This window comes from Pelodiscus sinensis, chromosome 30, assembly GCF_052426305.1.
Source record: "Pelodiscus sinensis isolate ZL-2025 chromosome 30, ASM5242630v1, whole genome shotgun sequence".
NCBI lineage: Eukaryota > Metazoa > Chordata > Testudines > Trionychidae > Pelodiscus > Pelodiscus sinensis.
Genome location: NC_143081.1, coordinates 7,527,713 through 7,548,018, shown reverse-complemented (window position 1 = coordinate 7,548,018; position 20,306 = coordinate 7,527,713). Strand labels below are relative to the sequence as shown.

General features: G+C 54.9%; 1 protein-coding gene across 1 annotated transcript; it reads right to left on the bottom strand.

The window, feature by feature from the left end:
• Positions 1 to 2,150: 2,150 nt before the first annotated feature.
• LOC149521101 (leukocyte immunoglobulin-like receptor subfamily A member 3) lies at positions 2,151 to 18,929 on the bottom strand. The gene is made up of 9 exons (XM_089774350.1): positions 18,829 to 18,929; positions 18,645 to 18,709; positions 17,299 to 17,592; positions 16,276 to 16,629; positions 6,018 to 6,311; positions 5,009 to 5,350; positions 4,366 to 4,413; positions 3,227 to 3,348; positions 2,151 to 2,297 (listed from the first exon to the last, which is right to left on the bottom strand). The coding sequence occupies exons 1-9, from the start codon at positions 18,927 to 18,929 to the stop codon at positions 2,151 to 2,153; spliced, it is 1,767 nt and encodes a 588-aa protein (XP_089630476.1).
• Between the last annotated feature and the right edge of the window lie 1,377 nt (positions 18,930 to 20,306).

The window sequence follows — 20,306 nt, the reverse complement described above, 5'->3', positions numbered from 1 at the left end:
GATGACTCACTTGAGAACGTCTACCTGTGGGGTAACCCCAAGCTCTTTAAATCTTCCTCAGGAGATGTTATGAAATCAAAGGGTAATTTCTTAACAGCCGACCTTCCGTTTCAGGCACATTCACACAGAACCCCCTGACGTGTAGGACACAGGAATCAGATCATAGTCCTTAAAAGGTGTTTTATTAACAAAACAAGAAGACAGACTTGATTGCTACGTGTTACAGAGCAACTAATAAACGGCAGGTTAACAGGACAGATTCATTCAGTTGGTATCAGGGGTCACATGGGCTAAGCAGAGAGGAGTTGAACCACAACACAAAATAAAAACAAAATGGTTGCATCTAACTGAACTTTCCCTGTTCTACTCGCGTCTGTAGTTCCAAGATTAGTCTTGCGTTAGGCACAGATATTGCAGAAAAAACCTGGCTTAGTCCATCTCTTGCCCAGCTCCTGCTCTGAGTTCACACAAAAACTAAAGCAGGAGGAACACGGTTTTCCATTCAAATCTCATTCTCTTATCACTGTCTCTCCTGGCCCCCTGGATATCTCCTGTCTCTTGGTTTAACCCTTTACAGGCAATTTAATTAACTGAATGTCTAGAATGTCTAAAATACCGTAGTACTGCTCCCGTCCATCCTACTTCTGCATGGACTGTGTGAGCACAAATAGCCTGACCACAAAATATTTAAAAAGTGCAACCTCCATGAAGTCTGACACTGTCAGAGACTGGAATAGAGAATTGAAAAAACAAATCTTACATGAATGTGAATTGAATTTATCACTTATAGGCATAGAGGAGACAAAATGTCGGGGCAGAAAGTTTTGGTCCTTTATAACAATTTTAAATGTGATGATAGTGAAAGCAGGAAGTCAGACAATGACCAGATTTGAAGAACATGGCAAGTCCAAAAGGAAGGAGCTGTTGAGAGACACCATTTCCTAAGGCTGCTAACACCTGATGGAATCATGGAGCACTAAAGAACTGAATGAAGAAAACCTTTTGTGAGTAGGCAGAGCCTCTGCTCAGAGACAGACCCGTGTGTGGTATTAACGATGTGTGAAAGGAGAAAAGGCTCCAAGAAAGAGATTCCAATTCAGAACATGCTCCCCAGACATGCAGGGCAGCTGCCAACAAGACATCAGAAGCCAAAGAGTTGGATTCACCACAAGGGGTTTTCCGTGGGCTACGTGTGTGTGAATGTAGCTAGAATAGATCCAGTCCCAGAGGGTCCCACTTCCGGTGAAAACTGACACTGTCTGTGAACCCAGGTGCAGACAGTTCTGTGGAAGTTGTGGGTCACTGCCTGGGCCCAAACTCTGCATTCCCTTTGGGAAATTCTATCACAGACAATGGGGAAAATAAAAGCTTTGTACAAAGCTGAAGATCCCAGCTACAGAAAGTCAAGTGCTCTGAGTGGCAGACACTCCGGCTGGGAGGTTTCTCACAGACACACTGAGATCAAGCAGGCCTGAGGAGGGAGGGAGGGGCTGGAACATTTCTCCCCCGACACCGGCCCCAGGAGCTCAGGTTCACATTCTGTCTGAGCCAGATGAGGAGAAACAAAAAGTAAAACGTAAAGGAGCCCCAGGCAAACACAGGGCCGTGGTTACTGTGGAACAAACACAGCAGTGCGGGGGTGGGGGAGGGGGGGGATTGGTAACTAGCATCAGCTTAAAAAACCCACCAATTACAGGCTCATGCATTTTAGTGTCAAAGGAGGTGACGCCTCTTTTAGTCCTGGCTGCGTGTGGGAATCCCTTCCCCCAGGGGCAAGAGGTGGTGACAAGTTCACATGTTTGTGCCCAGTTCATGGGCCAGGGCAGGAATCAGAGATGTGTTTTCTTCTCTGTTGCTGCACAATTGTTTGTCTGCTGTCTGGGTCCTTCTTACACTGGGCAGGAAATCGCTTCTCCCCGTCAAACTCCTACTGTACTTCACACGTCATCCTGTGGCTGTGCCGGGGTTCACAGTTTCAGAGCAAACACTTAAAAATAACACTAGGGCGTGGGGTGGGGCCCATATCAGTGGAGACTCTAATGCACAAATATCTCACAAAGTTTTAACACTAAAGACATTCTTGTAAGTCTAACAGAGCAAACCAAGGGAGGGGGAAGAGACGCAGGGAGATGCAGACAGTGTCTCCTTCCTTATCTGGCTGCCTTCCGGGTGGGCTTGGTCACCACCTCGCTGTACAGCACATGCGCCTCTGCAGCAGGCTGGGCTCTGTTTTTCAACTGACTTCTGTGAGCATCCGAGGTGGGGAACTTGATGTGTGCGTAGGCGACTTCTGAGCCCTGGAGGGGGAGGACAGAGAAACAGTGAGGGGGAGGGGTGTGTAGGCATTCAGTGCTTGAATGATGCACTAGGAAGGATCTCTATGAAATTTGGGGGTTACAAGGATATTGGAGGACAGAGTGAGAATGAGCTGAGAAAATTTGGAGACGTGCCCTGATATCTTCTAGGAGGGGCAAAGATCCCCAGGTAGGAAGGTAAATAAAAGGCACCTTTAAAAATTGAGTTTTACTGGCAGGGCAGGAGCACTGTGGAAAAGGAGCCCGAATTGTCTTTGGTTCAACAGAACGGAGTTGCTGGGAAAAACTCTCCCGTCGCTCTGGGCTCTATGAACGGGAGCGCTGTGTGTGACGCAGCGGAGAGGATTACCCTTCGCAATTTAACACTGGTGAGGGCTCAGGTGGAGCACCCTGTCCAGGCCTGTTGGTCACACTTGAAGGAAGATGGGGACAAACCGCAAAGACCCCAGAGGAAAGCGACCGAACTGACCAGATGTTTGTACAATACGACCCAGGTGACAGGTGCACAAATGGGGCCTGTTCAGTCAGGAGATGAGACAGCTGAGGACAGAACAACCCTTCTGAGACACTGTTACAAACAGGACAGTGACCAGCTGTTCTCAGTGTGCACTGAAGGTTTAATTAATGCTACCTCAGCACAGCGGGGAACATTAGAAGACTTGCTGTCTCGGCTCTGCCCTACGTTTCTGTGAGTCTGTGGCTGTTTGGAGTGATGGAGAAGGGACGACCAAATCTCAGCCCTTTCTCCTGCCTGAACAAACCCCGGACAGCTTCCCTTTGGGGCTGTTCTCTGCCTGCCCCGCCCCAGACAGGAAGCTACATCTCAGGACTGGGCACAAGATTCCAGCTGTGCAGTTTCAAGGCAGTTGGACTGTGCTGGGGGATTGAATCTATAAATCCAGTCCCGTTACCTGTTCCACCTGCTCCACCCCAGCACCCGGGGCTTTGGGTCGCTTTTTGTGACGACTGGGATTCGTGTTTCTGGCGTGTTCCCTGGGCGCAGATCCCTCGGGGCTTGTCAGAGGCTTTGGAACTAAAACAGAATCACAGGAGAATGGAGCTGAAGTGGGGAGCAGCAAGAGGGAATGACTCCACCAGTGTGTGACCCTGAGAAAGCAGAAGCCAAACTCAGCTTTGTATTTGTTGATTCCAGTATGTGTGTGAGTCTGTGGCTTCCACCAGGGCACAGGGTGCAAACACATAAAAATATCTCTGTACGTGTGTGTAGATGTGTATTTCTGCGGTCCAGAGCCAGGAAGATTCCTGAAAGTTTTACATTATTTTACTGCTCCCTTAACATTAGCCATAACCACAGCCAGTGACCTTCATGATCATCTCTAACCTCATTGCTCTTCTGCTGCCATGACCCTGCCCCATAGCCACGACCCCAACAACTCACCCAAAATGCCCCAGAAGAAGGGCCCAGAGACCAGAGTTCTTACTTGGTACAAAGGGAAACTCAGATTCTCGGCTCCGCCCCCCACTTCCCATGTGAGCTTGGACCCATGTCTCCGCCTGTGAAATGGAGTCAGTTGCTTGTGGGGATACACAGATGCTGTGGCAATGCCTGGCCCTTCCCACTTCAACATAGAATCAGGTTGTGACAAATGATTTTCTGTCTTTCAAGCAGCATCTGAGGGATGGATTTGGGGAGTGAACAGGAAGTGAAGGAAGGTGCCACCAATTCTCTAGACTCAGGGTTGCAGGGTTTCCCCTCTTTCCTGACTGACTAGTGCTGTGTGAGGGGTATTTGTCCCAAATCAGACAGCCGTAGAGCAGGTTATTGGGCATCGTGTGTTAGAGAAGCCAAACAGGGACCAATTCATGTTTGAAAAGCTACTAAGAGCTTTAGAACTCGGTCGTCTTTTTCTGGAGAGGCTTTTCAGTCAGAGGTCGATATATCCTGGGCCAGGCATGTTGGGATTTGATCTCCACACCCCCCTTGTGGTATGTTAGTTTGTGGCTGATCGTGGTTTGACACTGTTTACACTGCTCATGGCAGAACAGTTATTGGCTAGACCAATGCAGGTCACAGCCACCTCTCACTCACCTGTTTTCTTCCTACGGTGGTAGCAGATCAGAGAAGCCAGGGCTCCAGCTGGAAGGAAGATGCCGCCAGTTATCAGCAGAATTTCATTGGCTTTCAGTGAGGTAATTCATACAGAAGTCATAGAAAAGGCAGGAAGGACAAATGAGAACAGCCAGACCACCATGGAACAAGTCCGGGGCCCACGCGGGAATCTGCCCTTGCAACAACTGTCCTGTGCAGCCCTTCACTGCTGCCCATGGCACGATCCATCTGTAGCAGCTTCCTCCTCATGCCAAAAAGGGGAAGGAAGATTTTGGGGTTACGGGCCTGCCTGGGGCATAGACTATGGGGGTTCCATTCCTTGCTGTAGTGCAGGTCCCCTGGGGTAAAATCTCTCTCCTTGACTCCTTTTCCTATCTCTACAATAGGCCTGGGAAGGATAAATCCCTTAACAACAGCCCTTCTGAGACTTGAATCATCAAAGTAACATAGCTAGAAAAGGTGTGAAGGGGATTTGTAGATTTTAATTCCCTCTTTGTTTTCAATCTCCACATGACATCTGCCACGTGACCCAAACTCCCTCTCCCAGCAGAGGTCCCAGGGATGGGTCTCCTCCCATGTGAGAAATGTGGGGAGATGAATGAAGGAATTAGGGGTGTCTCACCTGGGCTGGGAACATTCACGGTGACGTTCACAGCCTGGCTCTGGAGGGACGGGACCCACCTCCCACTCACGTTGTCCTCGTACCCACAGGTGAATTCCCCGCTGTCATTGGAACTGGTCAGTGGGATGCTGAGCACAGAGCCCTTCACAGAGTGGGAGCCGGGCTCCATGGTGCTGATCTCAGACCCTGCGTCCATGGGGACAAACTCAACTCCGTCCTTGTAGAAATGAAACCTCCTCTCGCCGGTGTCCCCTGGGGCCGTGCAGGTGAGGAGCAGGGGGAGCCCTTCGCTCACCGCTCCAGATGGGGGATCCACTCTCAGCACTGGCTGGGGAGGGGGATCTGTGGGGAGCAGCAAAGGGGAGGGGTCAGCAGGGGCAGGGAAGGGGAGAAAGTGAAGATGGTGCCCACAGTTCAGTGCACTCAGAGCTGACCTGGACTCTCTCTCCAGAGCTCTTGATTCACATCAGGATGCTGGGGGGCTCCCCACAGACATGAGCGGGGGCCGGGCTAGGGATGGGAATTGCCCCTTCACACACAATGGGGGCTGCTGGGATGGAGGAATTTTGACAAAGCTCCTAATTTCACACGGTGGCTCCTGCACTTCAGGGCAGCAGGACACTGAGCTTCATCTCCCTGTCTGGGGACACGGCAACTCCCTGTCTGATTGGCTCCCCTCAGAAGGTGAAGGGACCATTCCCCAGGCAGGGCTCTCCCTGCCCCTCGCATCTGGACCTGCAGGTTTCACTCCCACACCTGACAGTGTCTCTGCAGTTCCTGTTCTGAACCAGTGAATGTTCCTTCCACTGTACCTGGTGCACCACTGAACTGACTAGAGGGGAGGCTGTTAACCAGTTCCAGGTGGACCCCAAACCTTCCAGGAACCAGGGGGTCATATTCCAGGGGGGTCAAACTGACCTGGGTGGCCCTGTGTGGAGCTGAGTGTCTCATCCTGTGCTTCATGAGAAGATACCCTGCCCTAGGGCCAGCAGGAGAAAGGGGGACTCACCTGTCACTGTGATGTTGATGGGGCTGCTTGTCTCTGATAGGAGCTCTCGCCCAGACAGTGTCTTCCAGAATTCACAGCTGTACACTCCGGCCTGTGATCCAGACAGACCCGACAGCTGCAAGGGATGGTTGTAACTGTACTGAGGGGAGGGGAGATTCTTGTAGTGGATTTCCCGGCCATCCCTGAAGAACCGGAACCCAGAAACGGCAGGTGTCCCACCAGTTGAGCACGTCAGGGTCACGGCTTCCCCAGCAAAGTAGACAGGCTGCAATGGGGACATGGTGAGCTGGGGGGCTGGAAAAGAGAAGGTGGGGTGGGAGGAGGGGACAGTTATTATAAAATCATAGAACAGTAGGACTGGAAGCGACCTCGAGAGGACATCAAGTCCAGGCCCCTGCCCTCATGGCAGGACCTTGTACTGACTAGACCATCCCTGACAGACATTTATCTAACTTACTCTTCAATATCTCCAAAGATGGAGATTCCACAACCTTCCTGGGCAATTCATTCCAGTGTTTGACCACCCTGACAGTTAGGAACTTTTTCCTAATGTCCAACCTAAACCTCCCCTGCTGCAGTTTAAGCCCATTGCTTGTTAACCTGTCCTCAGAGGCCACGATGAACAAGTTTTCTCCCTCTTCTTTATGACACCCCTTTTAGATACCTGAAAACTGCTATCATGTCCCCCTCAATTTTCTCTTTTCTAAACTAAACAAACCCAGTTCTTTCAGCCTTCCTTCATAGGTCATGTTCTTTCATCATTCCTGTTGCTCTTCCCTGGACCCTCTCCAATTTCTCCACATCTTTCTTGAAATGTGGTTCCCAGAACTGGACACAATTCTCCAACTGAGGCCTAACCAGCGCAGAGTGGAGCAGGAGAATGACTTCTCGTGTCTTGCTCACAGCACTCCTGTTAATGCCTCCCAGAATCATGTTTGCTTTTTTTGCAACAGCATCACACTCTTGACTCATATTTAGCTTGTGGTCCACTCTAGCCCCTAGATCCCTACATGGATCCCTACTCTATGGATGGCTGGTAACACCGAGACAGAAGGAGAACCAGGGAAGGCAGAGGAGGGAGGGATTCTGGCCAACCCCAGGTCCATGCTTAGGAATCACATCTCTGCCAGGCCATGGAGACCCTGAGCAGCAGAGATCTCCCTGCCAGAAACCCTGTGGGACCGGCTTCCCCTGCTGGGAACCTGAGGAGGCACCTCAGTCTGTAGGGATTGAAGTGGGGGGGGGGGAGGTTTGTGCAGCCGAGCCTGGGGGTGTCAGGGAGCTGCACCCAGCAGGCACAGACCAGGAACCCCGGCACTAAGGGAAGGAGGAGGCCACATGCTGCAGAACTCTGGATGCCCCAGGGCAGATTCCCACACTCCAGCTGGGTCCTGGCCCAGTGACTCCAGGGAATCTCCAGCCCTTTGACCCCAGCTGGGATCTCGCCCATTCACCCTGTGGGGTTCTGGTGCCAGCAGTGGGGTGGGTAACAGGACAGTGTCCAATTCCTCTGCTGACACTAATCACAACAGACCAGTCAAGCAGCTGCAGGGCTCAGTGTTCATTGATGGTCTCCCTGTCAGTGCCCAGCTCAGAGTCCAGTGATGTGAGCTTCCCTGCAGCAGTGCCCACCTGGAGGCCCAGTGCTGGGAGCTGCCATACAGCAGTGCCCAGGCTCTGAGGATGAGCAGCCAGCCAAGCCTACTAGGGAGTAGTTGAGATACAAGATGGAGCCCTGAGCACAGCCAGGGGGCAAAGCTGACGTGTCGGGATGGGCCTGAGATTCCCAGTGACCCACCCACCAAACAGCAGGAAACGGGGTCACCTGTCACTGTGATGGAGATGGCGCTGCTGTTCCTAAATGACGTTGTTCCATGTCTCCAGTACCCACAGGTGTAGGACCCAGCCTGTTCCCTCTCAACTAGGAACTCGAGCTGGGACTCTAGACTTTCCCTGAGCAGAGTGCTGGGGCCCTGCTGCCCTTTTCGGAAGAAGAATCTGTACGTCCCATCCCGGTCACCACGAGGAGGGGAGCACACGAGCGTAACCTGCTGCCCGGGGGGATACACCATGGAGCTGGCTCTCACCAAGAGGGTGGGATCCAGTAGGGGATCTGGAACTGAGACAGGGGGGTCAGGGGAGAGGGGGAGGTCAGGATGCACTGAGGAGAAAATGAGAAGCGAGAGGAGATCAGCCCTGGAGAAATATAAACACAAACCAGCAACATCTCTCCTCCTGGCACCTACCCCCACCCTGGGAACTGCCCCACAGCAAGGCTACATCTAGATTGCAGACTTCTTGTGCAAGATCTCTTCTGAAAAAACTTGTGGAAAAGTGCATCCACACTGCAAAGCGCTTTTGGGAAAGAGCATCCAGACTGCATGGACGCTGTCTTGAAAGAAAGCTCTGATTGCCATGGGCACAATGGGCAGCGGGGCACCTGGGCTTTTTCCTCTTTCTTCTTGCACAAAAAAGCCTCTCCCCATCCACACACCTTTTCGCAAGAGAGGTCATTCACAAAAAGGCATTGTCCTGTGTAGAATGAGGAATACCTACGCCGGGAAACCCCTCTGTTCTTTCCTTTTTTCTATGCAAAAAAGCACTTGAAGTGTGGATGCTCTGAGAAGTTTTTTGGAAAAACGGCTGTTTTATTTGAAAAAAATCTGTAGTTTAGATATAGCCCAAATGAACCACGGCCTGATTCTCTCTCTCTCTCTCTCTCTCTCTCTCTCTCGTGTCCCAGTATCTCTCCCGCAATGAAGAAAACCCAAAGTTCATTTGCAGCTGGAATTTGTGCAGCTCCCGCTCCCAGGAGCCAGGTCATGTAGAATCCCTGTCTGGTCACCTGCAGAACCCTCCATTGTCTCATGTCTGGTCCCCACAGCAGAACTTCTGGGCAAGGATTCAGTCCTCCCCCACCTCCCATCCCCATCCCCGAACCGTCCCTTTGTGACACTGAACAGGTTCAGCTCCTGGAGTCTCTCCTAGAACATGGACCTGCCTTCTGCACAGCTGGGCAAATTCCTCCCCCCCCATCTCTGTATCTTCACCCCTGCACCCCACAGCCTGCGCCCCCAAATGTCACTGCCCTGCCCCCAACCTGCTGCTCTCCTCTCCTGGGAACAGAGGAGCTGGGAAGCAGGAGGGAAGGGGAAGCAGGAGGCCAAAAGGGGCAGGGTGGTTTCTCCCAATGCTTCAACCCCAGACCCCCAGCAGGAGCTAGAAGGAGCTGCAGAGAAGCGAGGAGGGTTGCCCAGACATGGGGAAGGGAGGGGGGATTTTCCACTCTTGGCCTCGCGTTTGGAGCTTCTGCAAAACCTGCTCTGAGTGTCCAGGTTGGAGATGCTGGGTCTGTGGCCCTGGCCCTGAGCCAACTGTGGGAGCCCAGGACTGGGGCAGAGAGATCCCCCTCCACACATGGCCCCATGCTGATGGGTCCTGCCCAGGAACATTGGTAGTGTGATGGGGAGGGGGGAGCTCAGTCTCCATGGCCCATCCAGCCCTCGCTCACCCTGCTGGGTCTGTCAGTGAGGGGCTGGGTAGGGCCCATGGGGCTGGGGGCAGCTTCTCCGCTGTGGCCTGGGCAGGGACCCACTGAAGAGAGGCCCCAAAGATCCATCAGCTGGGGTTGCTCTTCTGCCCCCATGGACGTGGCTCTGGACTGGAGCTGCAGCTGCAGTTTCCATGGGAGATGCCTGTGAACGGGCAGCTGGACCCACCCAGGGGGTGACATGGAGGCACCTTCCCTGCAATCCCCCTTCCCTGCAATTTCAAACACCCCCATGTGAGAGGCAGGGGATCCCCTGCCCCACTGACTGAGTCCTCCCCACCCACCGCGAGCATCTCAGCAAGGTCAGGAGACGTCGTTACCTGCAGGGGTCACCGGCCTGGGGAGACTCTGGAGCGAGGCTGGAGGAGAAGAGCAGAGAGGGGGTCAGAGCTCCAGGAAGGGGCTGGGGGTGCAGGAGAAGGGAGGGACGTGGGCAGAGAAGGGCGACTCTCCAGACACACACAGAGGGGCTGAGGGCTGGGGGCTGCGGGGGGCACTCACCCAGCAGAGGCAGGAGCAGAGGCAGCACCATGCTGGGCCCGTGGCTCTGGGCCGGGAGCTGGGTTCTCAGCTCAGTCTCTGTCCCTGTGGGTGCAGGGAGGGGGCCGGGCCCCTCTGTGCTGACGCAGGCAGAGGAAGTCACAGGCTCAGGTGTGGTCACTGCTCAGCCCAGGGGCTGGTGCGCAGGGCGGGAGGGGGGAGCTGAACCTTTTCCGGAGCTGACAGTGGTGGGAGGGGCTGGAGCAGCAGTTCCCAGTGAGTGACACCCCCGGGGCTGGGCCAGCGGCTCCGCCGGTGCAAAGTAACATCTGCTGAGTGACACTGGCCTACGGCCGCGGGGACCGGGCCCCATGGCGCCGGCCGAGCTGCGGGCCAGCTGGAATTGGAGCCCTGCTGGGCAAGGCCTGGGGGAGCAGGGGGGAGGCAGCCCGGCTGAGATGGGGCTGAGGGGGACTCTCCCGTCTCTCCCTGGGGATGGAGGGAAGCAGCTGCACAGAGACCAGGGAGGGGCTGAGGACACGGCCCACGGGAAATCCAACCGGGGAAGGCGGCTGGGAGATGTGAGGGGGACAAGAGCTTAGCTGCTTCCCACAGTGCCCTGGGCTGGGCGGGGAAGAGGCTGCACTGGGGGAGCAGGCGAGAGATGGAGAATTCCCTTTAATTTCCTGCACTCTTTGCTGATCCCCGCAGGAGTGAGCTGGCTGGAGGGGCCCTTCAGGGGAGGGGAAATCACACAGGGCCGAGGGGCCGTGTGCAGTGGCTCTCTGCAGGTCCCACCATCAGGGCCAGTTCCAGCTAGAAAATGGCAAATGCAGGACCCATCTTTAAGAAAGGGAAGGAAGAGAATCCAGGGGGCTACAGACCAGTCAGCCTCACCTGGGTCCCCAGAGAATCATGGAGTGGAGCCTCTCGGAATCCTTTTGAATCATCTGGAAGAGGGGAAAGGGACCAGGAACAGTCACAAGGATTCACCCAGGGCAAGTCCTGCCTGACCAACCCTATTGACGTCTCTGACAATTTACTGTCTCTGTGGACATGGGGAAGTTGGTGGATGTCTTGTACCTTGACTGTAACAAAGCTTTTGATACGATCTCCCACAGCATTCTTGCCAGCAAGGGGAGGCAGGATGGGTTGGTACCTGGACGGGAAGGGTATGTGAACACAGCAAAGGTATTTTGAAATAACTTTACTAACGTCTACACAAGCCAAGTTCGAAATTAATTTGAAAGAGCGGAGGGCTTATTTCGAAATCGGTAAACCTCGTTTGACAAGGAATAATGCTAATTTCGTAACTGATATTTCAAATTAAGCGCTGTGTAGATGCTTATTTCAAAATAGGGGTCCTCCAGCCCTTCCAAGGGTACCCTGCTGGCCACTCTGGCCACAAGATAATTTCTGACCTGATGCCCTGCCGGAACAAGTTCTGACTGGCCTTAAATGCAATTCAGCATCCACTCAGTGTGGATGCTTTATTTCGAAATGCATTTTGTGTGTAGATGCGTTATTTCAAAATAACTATTTCGAAATTAGATATTTCTAAATAACACTGTGGTGTAGACGTACCCTAATGTAGACCTAAGCTGGCTAGATTGTCGGGCCCAATGGGTAGTGATCAATGGCTCCATGTCTGGCTGGCGGTCAGTTTCTAGCGGAGTGCCCCAAGGATCGGTTCTGGGGCTGGTTTTTTTCAACATCTTTATTAATGCCCTGGATGAGGGGATGAATTGCACCCTCCGCAAGTTCACAGATGACACTAAGCTACGGGGAGAGGTAGATACGCTCGACGGCAGGGAGAGGGTCTAGAGTGAGCTGGACAAATTGGAGGTTTGGACCAAAAAAAACCTGATGAGGTTCAACAAGAAGAAATGCAGAGTCCTGCACTTGGGATGGGAGAATCCCAAGCCCTGCTAGAGGCTGGGGACTGACTGCCTAAGTAGCCGCTCAGCAGAAAGGACCTGTGGATTACAGGGGATGAAAAGCTGGATGAGTCAGCCGTGTGCCCTTGTAGCCATGAAATCTAATGGCACATTAGGGTGCATTAGTAGGAGCATTTCCAACAGATTTAGGCTAAGTCTACATTACAGAGTCCAGGGAATGCATCTGCTCTTCCGAAATATTTTTCAGAAGAGCAGAGGCGCATTTTTGGCATCCCTGTAAACCTTGCTTTATGAGGAACAAGGGATGTTCCGAAAAAGGGGGTTTTCCATCTATACTGGACCAAATGTCGAAAAACCCTCTTCTGAAAAAAGAAACGGAAAAAGCTATTCAAATTGCACTTCACAATTTCTGTAGCTATTTCTGGAAGAGCAATTTAACGTGTACATAGCCCTACAGAAGTTGTTTATTCCCCTATATTTGGCCCTTGTGAGGCCACATCTGGAGTACTGCGTCCAATTCTGGAGCCCCCACTATGAAAAGGATGTGGACACATTGGTGAGGGTCTAGCAGAAGGCAACCAAAATGATTAGGGGACTGGAGCACTTGACCTTACAAGGAGAGGCTGAGGGATTTGGGCTTATTTAGTCTGCAGAAGAGAAGAGTGAGGGGGGATTTGATAGCAGCCTCCAACATCCTGAAAGGAGGCTCCAAAGAGGCTGGAGAGAGGCTGTTCTCAGTGGTGACAGATGGCAGAACAAGGAGCAATGGTCTCCAGTTACAATGGGAAGGTCTAGGTTGGTGTCGAGGCACTGGGATGGGTTCCCTAGGAAGGTGATGGAATCTCCATCCCTACAGGTTTTTATGTCTCAGCTTGACAAAGCCCTGGCTGGGCTGATTGAGTTGGGTTGGTCCTGCCTTGGGCAGGGGCTGGACTCCATGACTCCTGAGGTCTCTCCCAGCCCTGGGATTCTATGAATTCCGACCCAGCCCTGGGCTGGTTTTGATTCAAATGAACCAAGTTGGTTGCCAGGCCCTGGGTGAAGAGGGGCCAAGCGAGAAGGAGCCAGGCCAGACAAGCGGCCGAAGGGCTGGCCCTCAGTGCGGCAGGGCAGGGCTCTCATTCCAGCTGGTTTCACTTTCAGTTACTCTTGGTGCAGCCTGGCTGAGCGCGGGTCTCTGGGAACCGCCCACTGGCGCACGAGGTGCTGGGTTCCCTGCTCAGCCCAGGGGGGCGATAACTTGGGGTTCGCTGCCCGGCTCTCTATGGCCCCGGAGAGCCTGTCTCTAAGGGCATTGCCCCTGGCTCAAGGTGCAGGAAGGGCCGGTCGCCAGCCGGGCGGCAGAGCAGAAATCTCCTCTCCCAGTGACTCCACGGCCTTGTTTGCTGCACAGGTAGAGCCGCATTCTCCCCCCGCTGGTTTCCCTGGGTGACGGGGGGGGGGTCACAGAGGACCCCTTGGGGCTGTTCCCGGGATGCTGAAGAAGCCACTGACACTCGCCTCCTTGCTCCTTGGGGCTCCCCACCCCCGTGTCTCTGGTCTCCCCAGACAGGGCTCAGGGCTGAGGTCACCACCCCTCCCCCGCAGGGCAATGCAGACACGGAATCACTTCAGCTGTGGGAAAAGGCAGATCTAGGGCAGAGCCCCCAGAAAACCAGCCCCCAATAAACCCCTCACTTCACGTCTCATGGCTTGACACAATGGCAGCCGGTTTCAGGCCAGCCCCTTTGCAGGGGAAGGCGGACGAGCACCCTCACTGTGCCCCCAGGTGACACTGACTTACACGGGGCTCGGTAGCAAACACAAGTATTTTTATTAATTGCAGTGAAGAGGTTGTGAGTGAAAACAGGCAGAGCAAAGGAAGTTCCACATTTCAAACAAACAGGAAGCACGTGGCTGGTTCTAACACACCAAAGCTTATTGCGAACTTACCACTGTTCTTATTTCAGGCAAGTCCACGAGCCAGAGAAAACCTTTCCCTCTGCCTTGGGGCCCTGGCTCCCCTTTTGGGGGGTCATGCCAGCCACAGCCACAGACATCCACAGACTTTCTTTTGGGCAGGAATCCTTTGCTCTCCACTCTCTCCCCAGCATTCCTGGAAAATTACCTGCTTAAACTGCTGTTGCACAAGCTGGCATGGGAACAGGACTTTCCAGGACACCCCCTCCTGCCCCTCAAATGCTCAAACTTCAGAGACAGCACAAGGCTGTTTACAAGCCCTTAGCAGTGAGTGGCCCTGTGGCTCCTTGGAGACTAACCAAAATTGATGGAACCATGAGCTTGTGTGTGCAAACCCCCAGGAGTGGCCCAAGGCCGGCTCTGGCAGTTGGCGCCCCCAGTGGAGCGAGCAGTCAGCACCCCCGCCTGTAGGGCCGTCAATGGACTGACGTCATCGGCGGGCACCCCAGGCACCCCCGTAACGTCATCATCAGGCACCCCGGGTGGCGGCCACTTAGGCGGCGGCTGAGTCCACCTATAGTCACAGGCCACCCCTGCAAACTCCACTTCTCCGGGGGAACGGAGTGGAAATCAGACACATTCCAATTCACATGAGGACGTGGGGTTTGCCCAGGAAAGCTCCTGGTTCTATAGATCTTTGTTAGTCTCCAAGGCGCCGCAGGACCAGGCCTTGTTTCTGAAATTACAGACTCACACGCGACCCCTCTGAGAGCTTTTTACAAGCCATTAATTTGATCACCATCCCTTAGGGTTGCCAGAGGAGAACCATTGCTGGCTCCCATTTGCCCATTCAAAAGGAGAGACAATCCCAAACCGCACAGCTCCAGCCTCCCACACGGGGATGATTCACACACCAACGTGAGTCAGAGATCCAGCAGGGTGTGACTGTAAAATGCATCAGTTACAGGAGCTATTTTATCCAAAGCATCTGGGAGTGATGCCTATTTAGATCAATATGATCATTGCAGGAGAGGGGGGAGTCTCGCACCCTGCCCCATTGGTGTTCGAGCCCTGGGCAGCCCTGGTTCCCCTTAGTTCCAATACAGACGATTAAACAGACTCGCAGAGGGCAGCCGGATCTCTGCCTGTGGCACTGCCTCCTGTAGTGCACAGTGTTGCCATTGGCTAATGCGGTGGGCTGATCACATGATACCTCACAAGGCGGAGGGTGCACACGGTGTTGTGTCTGTGTGTAGGGTGTGAATGCAGGGGTGCACGAGTTCACACTGAGCAAGCAGATTCTGTGCATGAGAGTTATACACCAGTGAGTACATGCTCCACTCCAGACACAGCTGCATTTTGGTTGGCTCCAGAAGTGCTGCTGGTGCTAAAGCCCTTTCAGATCCTGTGGATGTTTCTCAGCTGTCACTCCAGGGCTTCCTACCAGCATCTCCCCCTCCAGGCTGGAATCCACAAGGAGCAAGTGCAGCCCGGAGGGGTGTTCTTATGGGGAGAATCCCAGGCACAGAAGGAAGGGCCCCTGCGCAGAACAAGCCAGGCACCTGGATCTAGGAGCAGTAGCAGGAGACAAGGAAGATGAGGCCGTTGATGAGGAAGAAGGAGCCACCCACAGTCAGATCCCAGAGGCAGAGGAAGCTGCGAGCTGCAGAGATAGAATCCGGAGGGGAACCAGCGGGTGAGCGTCACTGCTGATGGGACGCGCATGGTGTCCGTGTGTCTGTGCTTCTAGCGCTCATGATGACCCCCCTCCCCAGAATCTCAGCAGCCCCAGGCGGGGACGTGAAACCCTCTCTCAGCCCTTCTCACACGGACCCCTCATTCCACCCACACGAGTGTCTGCTCTGCTATTCTCTGCCTGCCCTGTGCCCTGCCCTGTCCATGCTCGGCCATCGGGGCTGGGTGCTGGTTGCTCCACCAGGACATGTGCTGGGTAAGAAGCCACAGGCTGCCTCACCTGGCACTGGGACATTCCTGGTGATGCAGGAACCTGCCTTTCCAAAGTAAATCCTGGGATCCCCCCCCCCCCCAACTGCGCTGTTAATGGCACATTCTGTCTGCACCAGCCTGCCCCTGTGAGGGGACGGAAGGTCCATTTCTCATGGGTTTGGCAATGGGGGTTCAATTCCCTGCTGTGGCACTGGCCCCTGTAGAACCTGCTTTCTCCTTCCTCCTTCTGCAAATGGGAACGGGGGAGGGCTCGATCCACTAAGGACACAGGGAGGGGCTGAGGGACTTGGGCCATCGAAATATTAAGGACAGAGAAAGCAGGGGGAGGGGAATTTCACCTTCACTGTTTTCTATCTCCATGTTACCCCAACCAGCCTCCCTCTCCCAGCAGAGCTCCCGGGGATGGGTCTCCTCCCATGGGAATAACAAACTCAGCCCAATGAAGATATTAGGGATGTCTCACCTGTCCTGGTGACATTCACGGTGACATTCACGGTGACGTTCACAGTCTGGCTCTGGAGGGATGGGACCCACCTCCCACTCACATTGTCCTCGTACCCGCAGGTGAATTCCCCGCTGTCACTGGGACTGGCCTGTGGGATGCTGAGCACAGAGCCCTTCCCAGAGCGGGAGCCGGGCTCCATGGTGCTGATCTCAGACCCTGCGTCCCTGGGGACAAACTCAACTCCGTCCTTGTAGAAATGAAACCTCCTCTCGCCGGTGTCCCCTGGGGCCGTGCAGGTGAGGAGCAGGGGGAGCCCTTCACTCACCGCTCCAGACGGGGGATCCACACTCAGCACTGGCTGGGGAGGGGGATCTGTGGGGAGCAGCAAAGGGGGGGGGATCAGCAGGGACAGGGCAGGGGAGAAAGTGAAGATGGTGCCCACAGTTCAGTGCACTCAGAGCTGACCTGGACTCTCTCCCCAGAGCTCTTGGTTCACATCAGGATGCTGGGGGGCTCCCCACAGACATGAGCGAGGGCCGGGCTAGGGATGGGAATTGCCCCTTCACACACAATGGGGGCTACTGGGATGTAGGAATTTTGACAAAGCTCCTAATTTCACACGGTGGCTCCTGCACTTCAGGGCAGCAGGACACTGAGCTTCATCTCCCTGTCTGGGGACACGGCAACTGCCCGTCTGATTGGCTCCCCTCAGGAGGTGAAGGGACCATTCCCCAGGCAGGGCTCTCCCTGCCCCTCCCATCTGGACCTGCAGGTTTCCCTCCCACACCTGACAGTGTCTCTGCAGTTCCTGTTCTGAACCAGTGAATGTTCCTTCCACTGCACCGGGTGCGCCACTGAACTGACTAAAGGGGAGGCTGTTAACCAGTTCCAGGTGGACCCCAAACTTTCCAGGAACCAGGGGGTGATATTCCAGGGGATTCAAACAGACTTTGGGTGGCCCGGTGTGGAGTTGAGTGTCTCATCCTGTGCTTCATGAGAAGATACCCTGCCCTGGGGCCAGCAGGGGAAAGAGGGACTCACCTGTCACTGTGATGTTGATGGGGCTGCTTGTCTCTGATAGGAGCTCTCGCCCAGACAGTGTCTTCCAGAATTCACAGCTGTACACTCCGGCCTGTGATCCAGACAGACCCGACAGCTGGAGGGAGAGGTTGTAACTGTCCTGAGCGGAGGGGAGTTCCTTGGAGTAAGTTTTCCGGCCATCCCTGAAGAACTGGATCCCGGAAACAGCAGGGACCCCGGCAGCTGAGCACGTCAGGGTCACGGCTTCCCCAGTGATGTAGACAGGCTGTGGTGGGGACACGGTGAGCTGGGGGGCTGCAAGAGAGAAGGGGTCAGGGAAGGGGATGGTTCCTACTTGGGAAGCCGGGGACACAGAGGCAGGGGAAGGACCAGTGAAGGCCAAAAGAGGAAGGAGGGATCCTGGAAACAGACCGAGCCAGAGCCAGACCCGTGCCCAGGAACCACGTCCCTGCTGGGCCATGCAAACACTGTGCAGCAGAGATCTCCCTGCTGGGAATCCAGTGGGACCAACCTTCCCTGCTTGAGAACTGAGGGGGCATCTCCTGCTCAGGCCAGCTCAGCCTGAATGGGCTGGGGCATAGGAGCTTGCACAGAGGAGGTTGGGGTGTGAGGGAGCTGCCCCCAGAAGGCAAAGGGCAGGATACCCAGCACTAAGGGCTCTGTGACCCCCATGGCAGCTTCCCACACTCCAGCTGGGACCTGGCCCAGTGACTCCAGGGAAGCTCCATCCTCTTTACCACTGCTGGGATCTCGCCCATTCACCAGCTGGGGTGTTGGTGCCAGCAGTGGGGTGGGGAACAGGACAGTGACCAATCCCTCTCCTGACACTAATCACAATGGAAAATTCAGGCAGCTCAATCTTCATTCAGGGTCTCCCTGACAGTGCCCAGCTCAGCGTCCAGTGCTGTGTGCTTCCCAGTAACAGTGCCCTCCTGGAACCCCAGTGATGTGAGCTTCCCTGAAGCAGTGCCCAGTCTCTGAGAATGAGCTTGAACCCAAGTCAACCCGAGTGTTTGAAATACAAAGAGGGGCCCTGACCTGAGCCAGGGGGAAAAGCTGACATGTTGGAATGGGCCTGAGATCCCCAGTGACCCACCCACCCAACAGCAGGAAAGGGGCTCACCTGTCACTCTGATGGAGATGGAGTTGCTGCTCTGAGATGACTTTGCTCCTTCGGGATCCTGTCTCCAGTACGCACAGGTGTAGGACCCAGCCTGTCCCCTCTCAGCTGGGAATTGCAGCCAGGGCTCTGCAGAGGGGATGAGGAGGTGCTGCTGCCCTTTTCGAAAGGAGAATCTGTATCCCTCAGCCTGCTCACCGAGTGGAGGGGAGCACATGAGCCTCACCAGCTCCCCGGGGGGATACACTTGGTACGTGGCTCTCGTCACGAGGGTAGGAGGTGGCAGGAGATCTAGAACAGAGGCAGAGGGGTCAGTGCAGAGGGAGAGGCCAGGATGCAATCAAGGGAAAATGAGAAGTGAGAGGAAAATATAAACAGAAACCAGCCTCAGATCACTGCCCCGCACCTACCCCCACACTGGGAAATACCCCACGGCAAATAACCCACGGCCTGATTCTGTCTCTCTCATGTCCCAGTACTTCTCCCCTGATGATGAAAACCCGAAGTTCATTCCCAGCTGGAATTTGTGGAGAAACCGGGTGGTGTAGAATCACTGTCTCATCACCTGAAGAACCCTCCATTGTCATGTGTCTGTTCCCCACATTGGAACTTCTGGGCAAGGATTCAGTCCCCCCAAAACCTTCCCTTTGTGACGCTGAACAGGCTCAGCTCCTGGAGTCTCTCCTAGAACATGGACCTGCCTTCTGCACAGCTGGGCAAATTCCTCCCCCCAGTCTCTGCATCATCACTCCTGCACCCCACATCCTGCGACTCCCAATGACACTGCCCTGCCCCCAGCCTGTTGCTCTCCTCTCCCGGGGACAGATGAGCTGTGAAGGGGATGGTGCCAAGGAGCAATCAGGACACAATCGGCCTGTCCCAGCAGAGACAAGGAGCGTCAGGAGAGGACCTGGCTGGGAAGGTTCCTTCATGTGTCCCAGTATCCCCAGGCTGCCCCCTCTCCATCCAGGGGAGGGGTGAGGGCAGGTTGGGAGGGTCCTTCACCCACCAGTGCAGCTCCAGATCCCACACTCTGGGGGAAGCAGGAGGCCAAAAGGAGCAGGGCGGTTTCTGCCAATGCTTCAAGCCCAGGCCAGCCAGCAGTAGCTAGAAGGTGCTGCAGAGAAGTGAGAAGGGCTGGCCAGACATGGGGTAGGGAGGGTGAGTTGTTCCTCTCACCGCCTCTTCTCTGGGGTCTCAGCAAAACCTGCTTTTCGTGTCCTGGGTTGTGGTGCTGGGTCTGTGCTCCTGGCCCTGAGCCCTCTGCGGGAGCCGAGAGCTGGGGCAGAGGGATCCCCACACACACAGCCCTAAACTGGTGCCCTAAGTAGGCATCAGCTGTGGTTGCTCTTCTGCTCCATGGACGTGGCTCTGGACTGGAGCTGCAGCTGCAGTTTCAATGGGTGACACCTGTGAACAGGGCTGCTGGACCCCCCCGGGGATGACATTGGGGCACCTGGGAATCCCCCTTCCCTACCATTTAATCAGCCTCATGTGTAGGGCAGGGGATCCCCACCCCCCATGGACTGAGTCCTCCCAGCCCACCGTGAGCATCTCAGCAGGGTCAGGAGGCGTCGTTACCTGCGGGGGTCACCGGCCTGGGGAGACTCTGGAGAGAGGCTGGAGGAGAAGAGCAGAGAGGGAGTCAGAGCTCTGGGGAGGGGCTGGGGGTGCAGGAGAGGGGAGGGATGTGGGCAGAGAAGGGGAGTCTCCAGACAGACACACAGAAGGGCCGGGGGCCGAGGGGGGCACTTACCCAGCAGGGGCAGGAGCAGAGGCAGCACCATGCTGAGCCGGTCACTCTGGGCTGGGAGCTGGGTTCTCAGCTCAGCTACTGGCCCCGTCTGGCTGGGGGGGGGGGGGGATGGGACCCTCGCCTCTGACACAG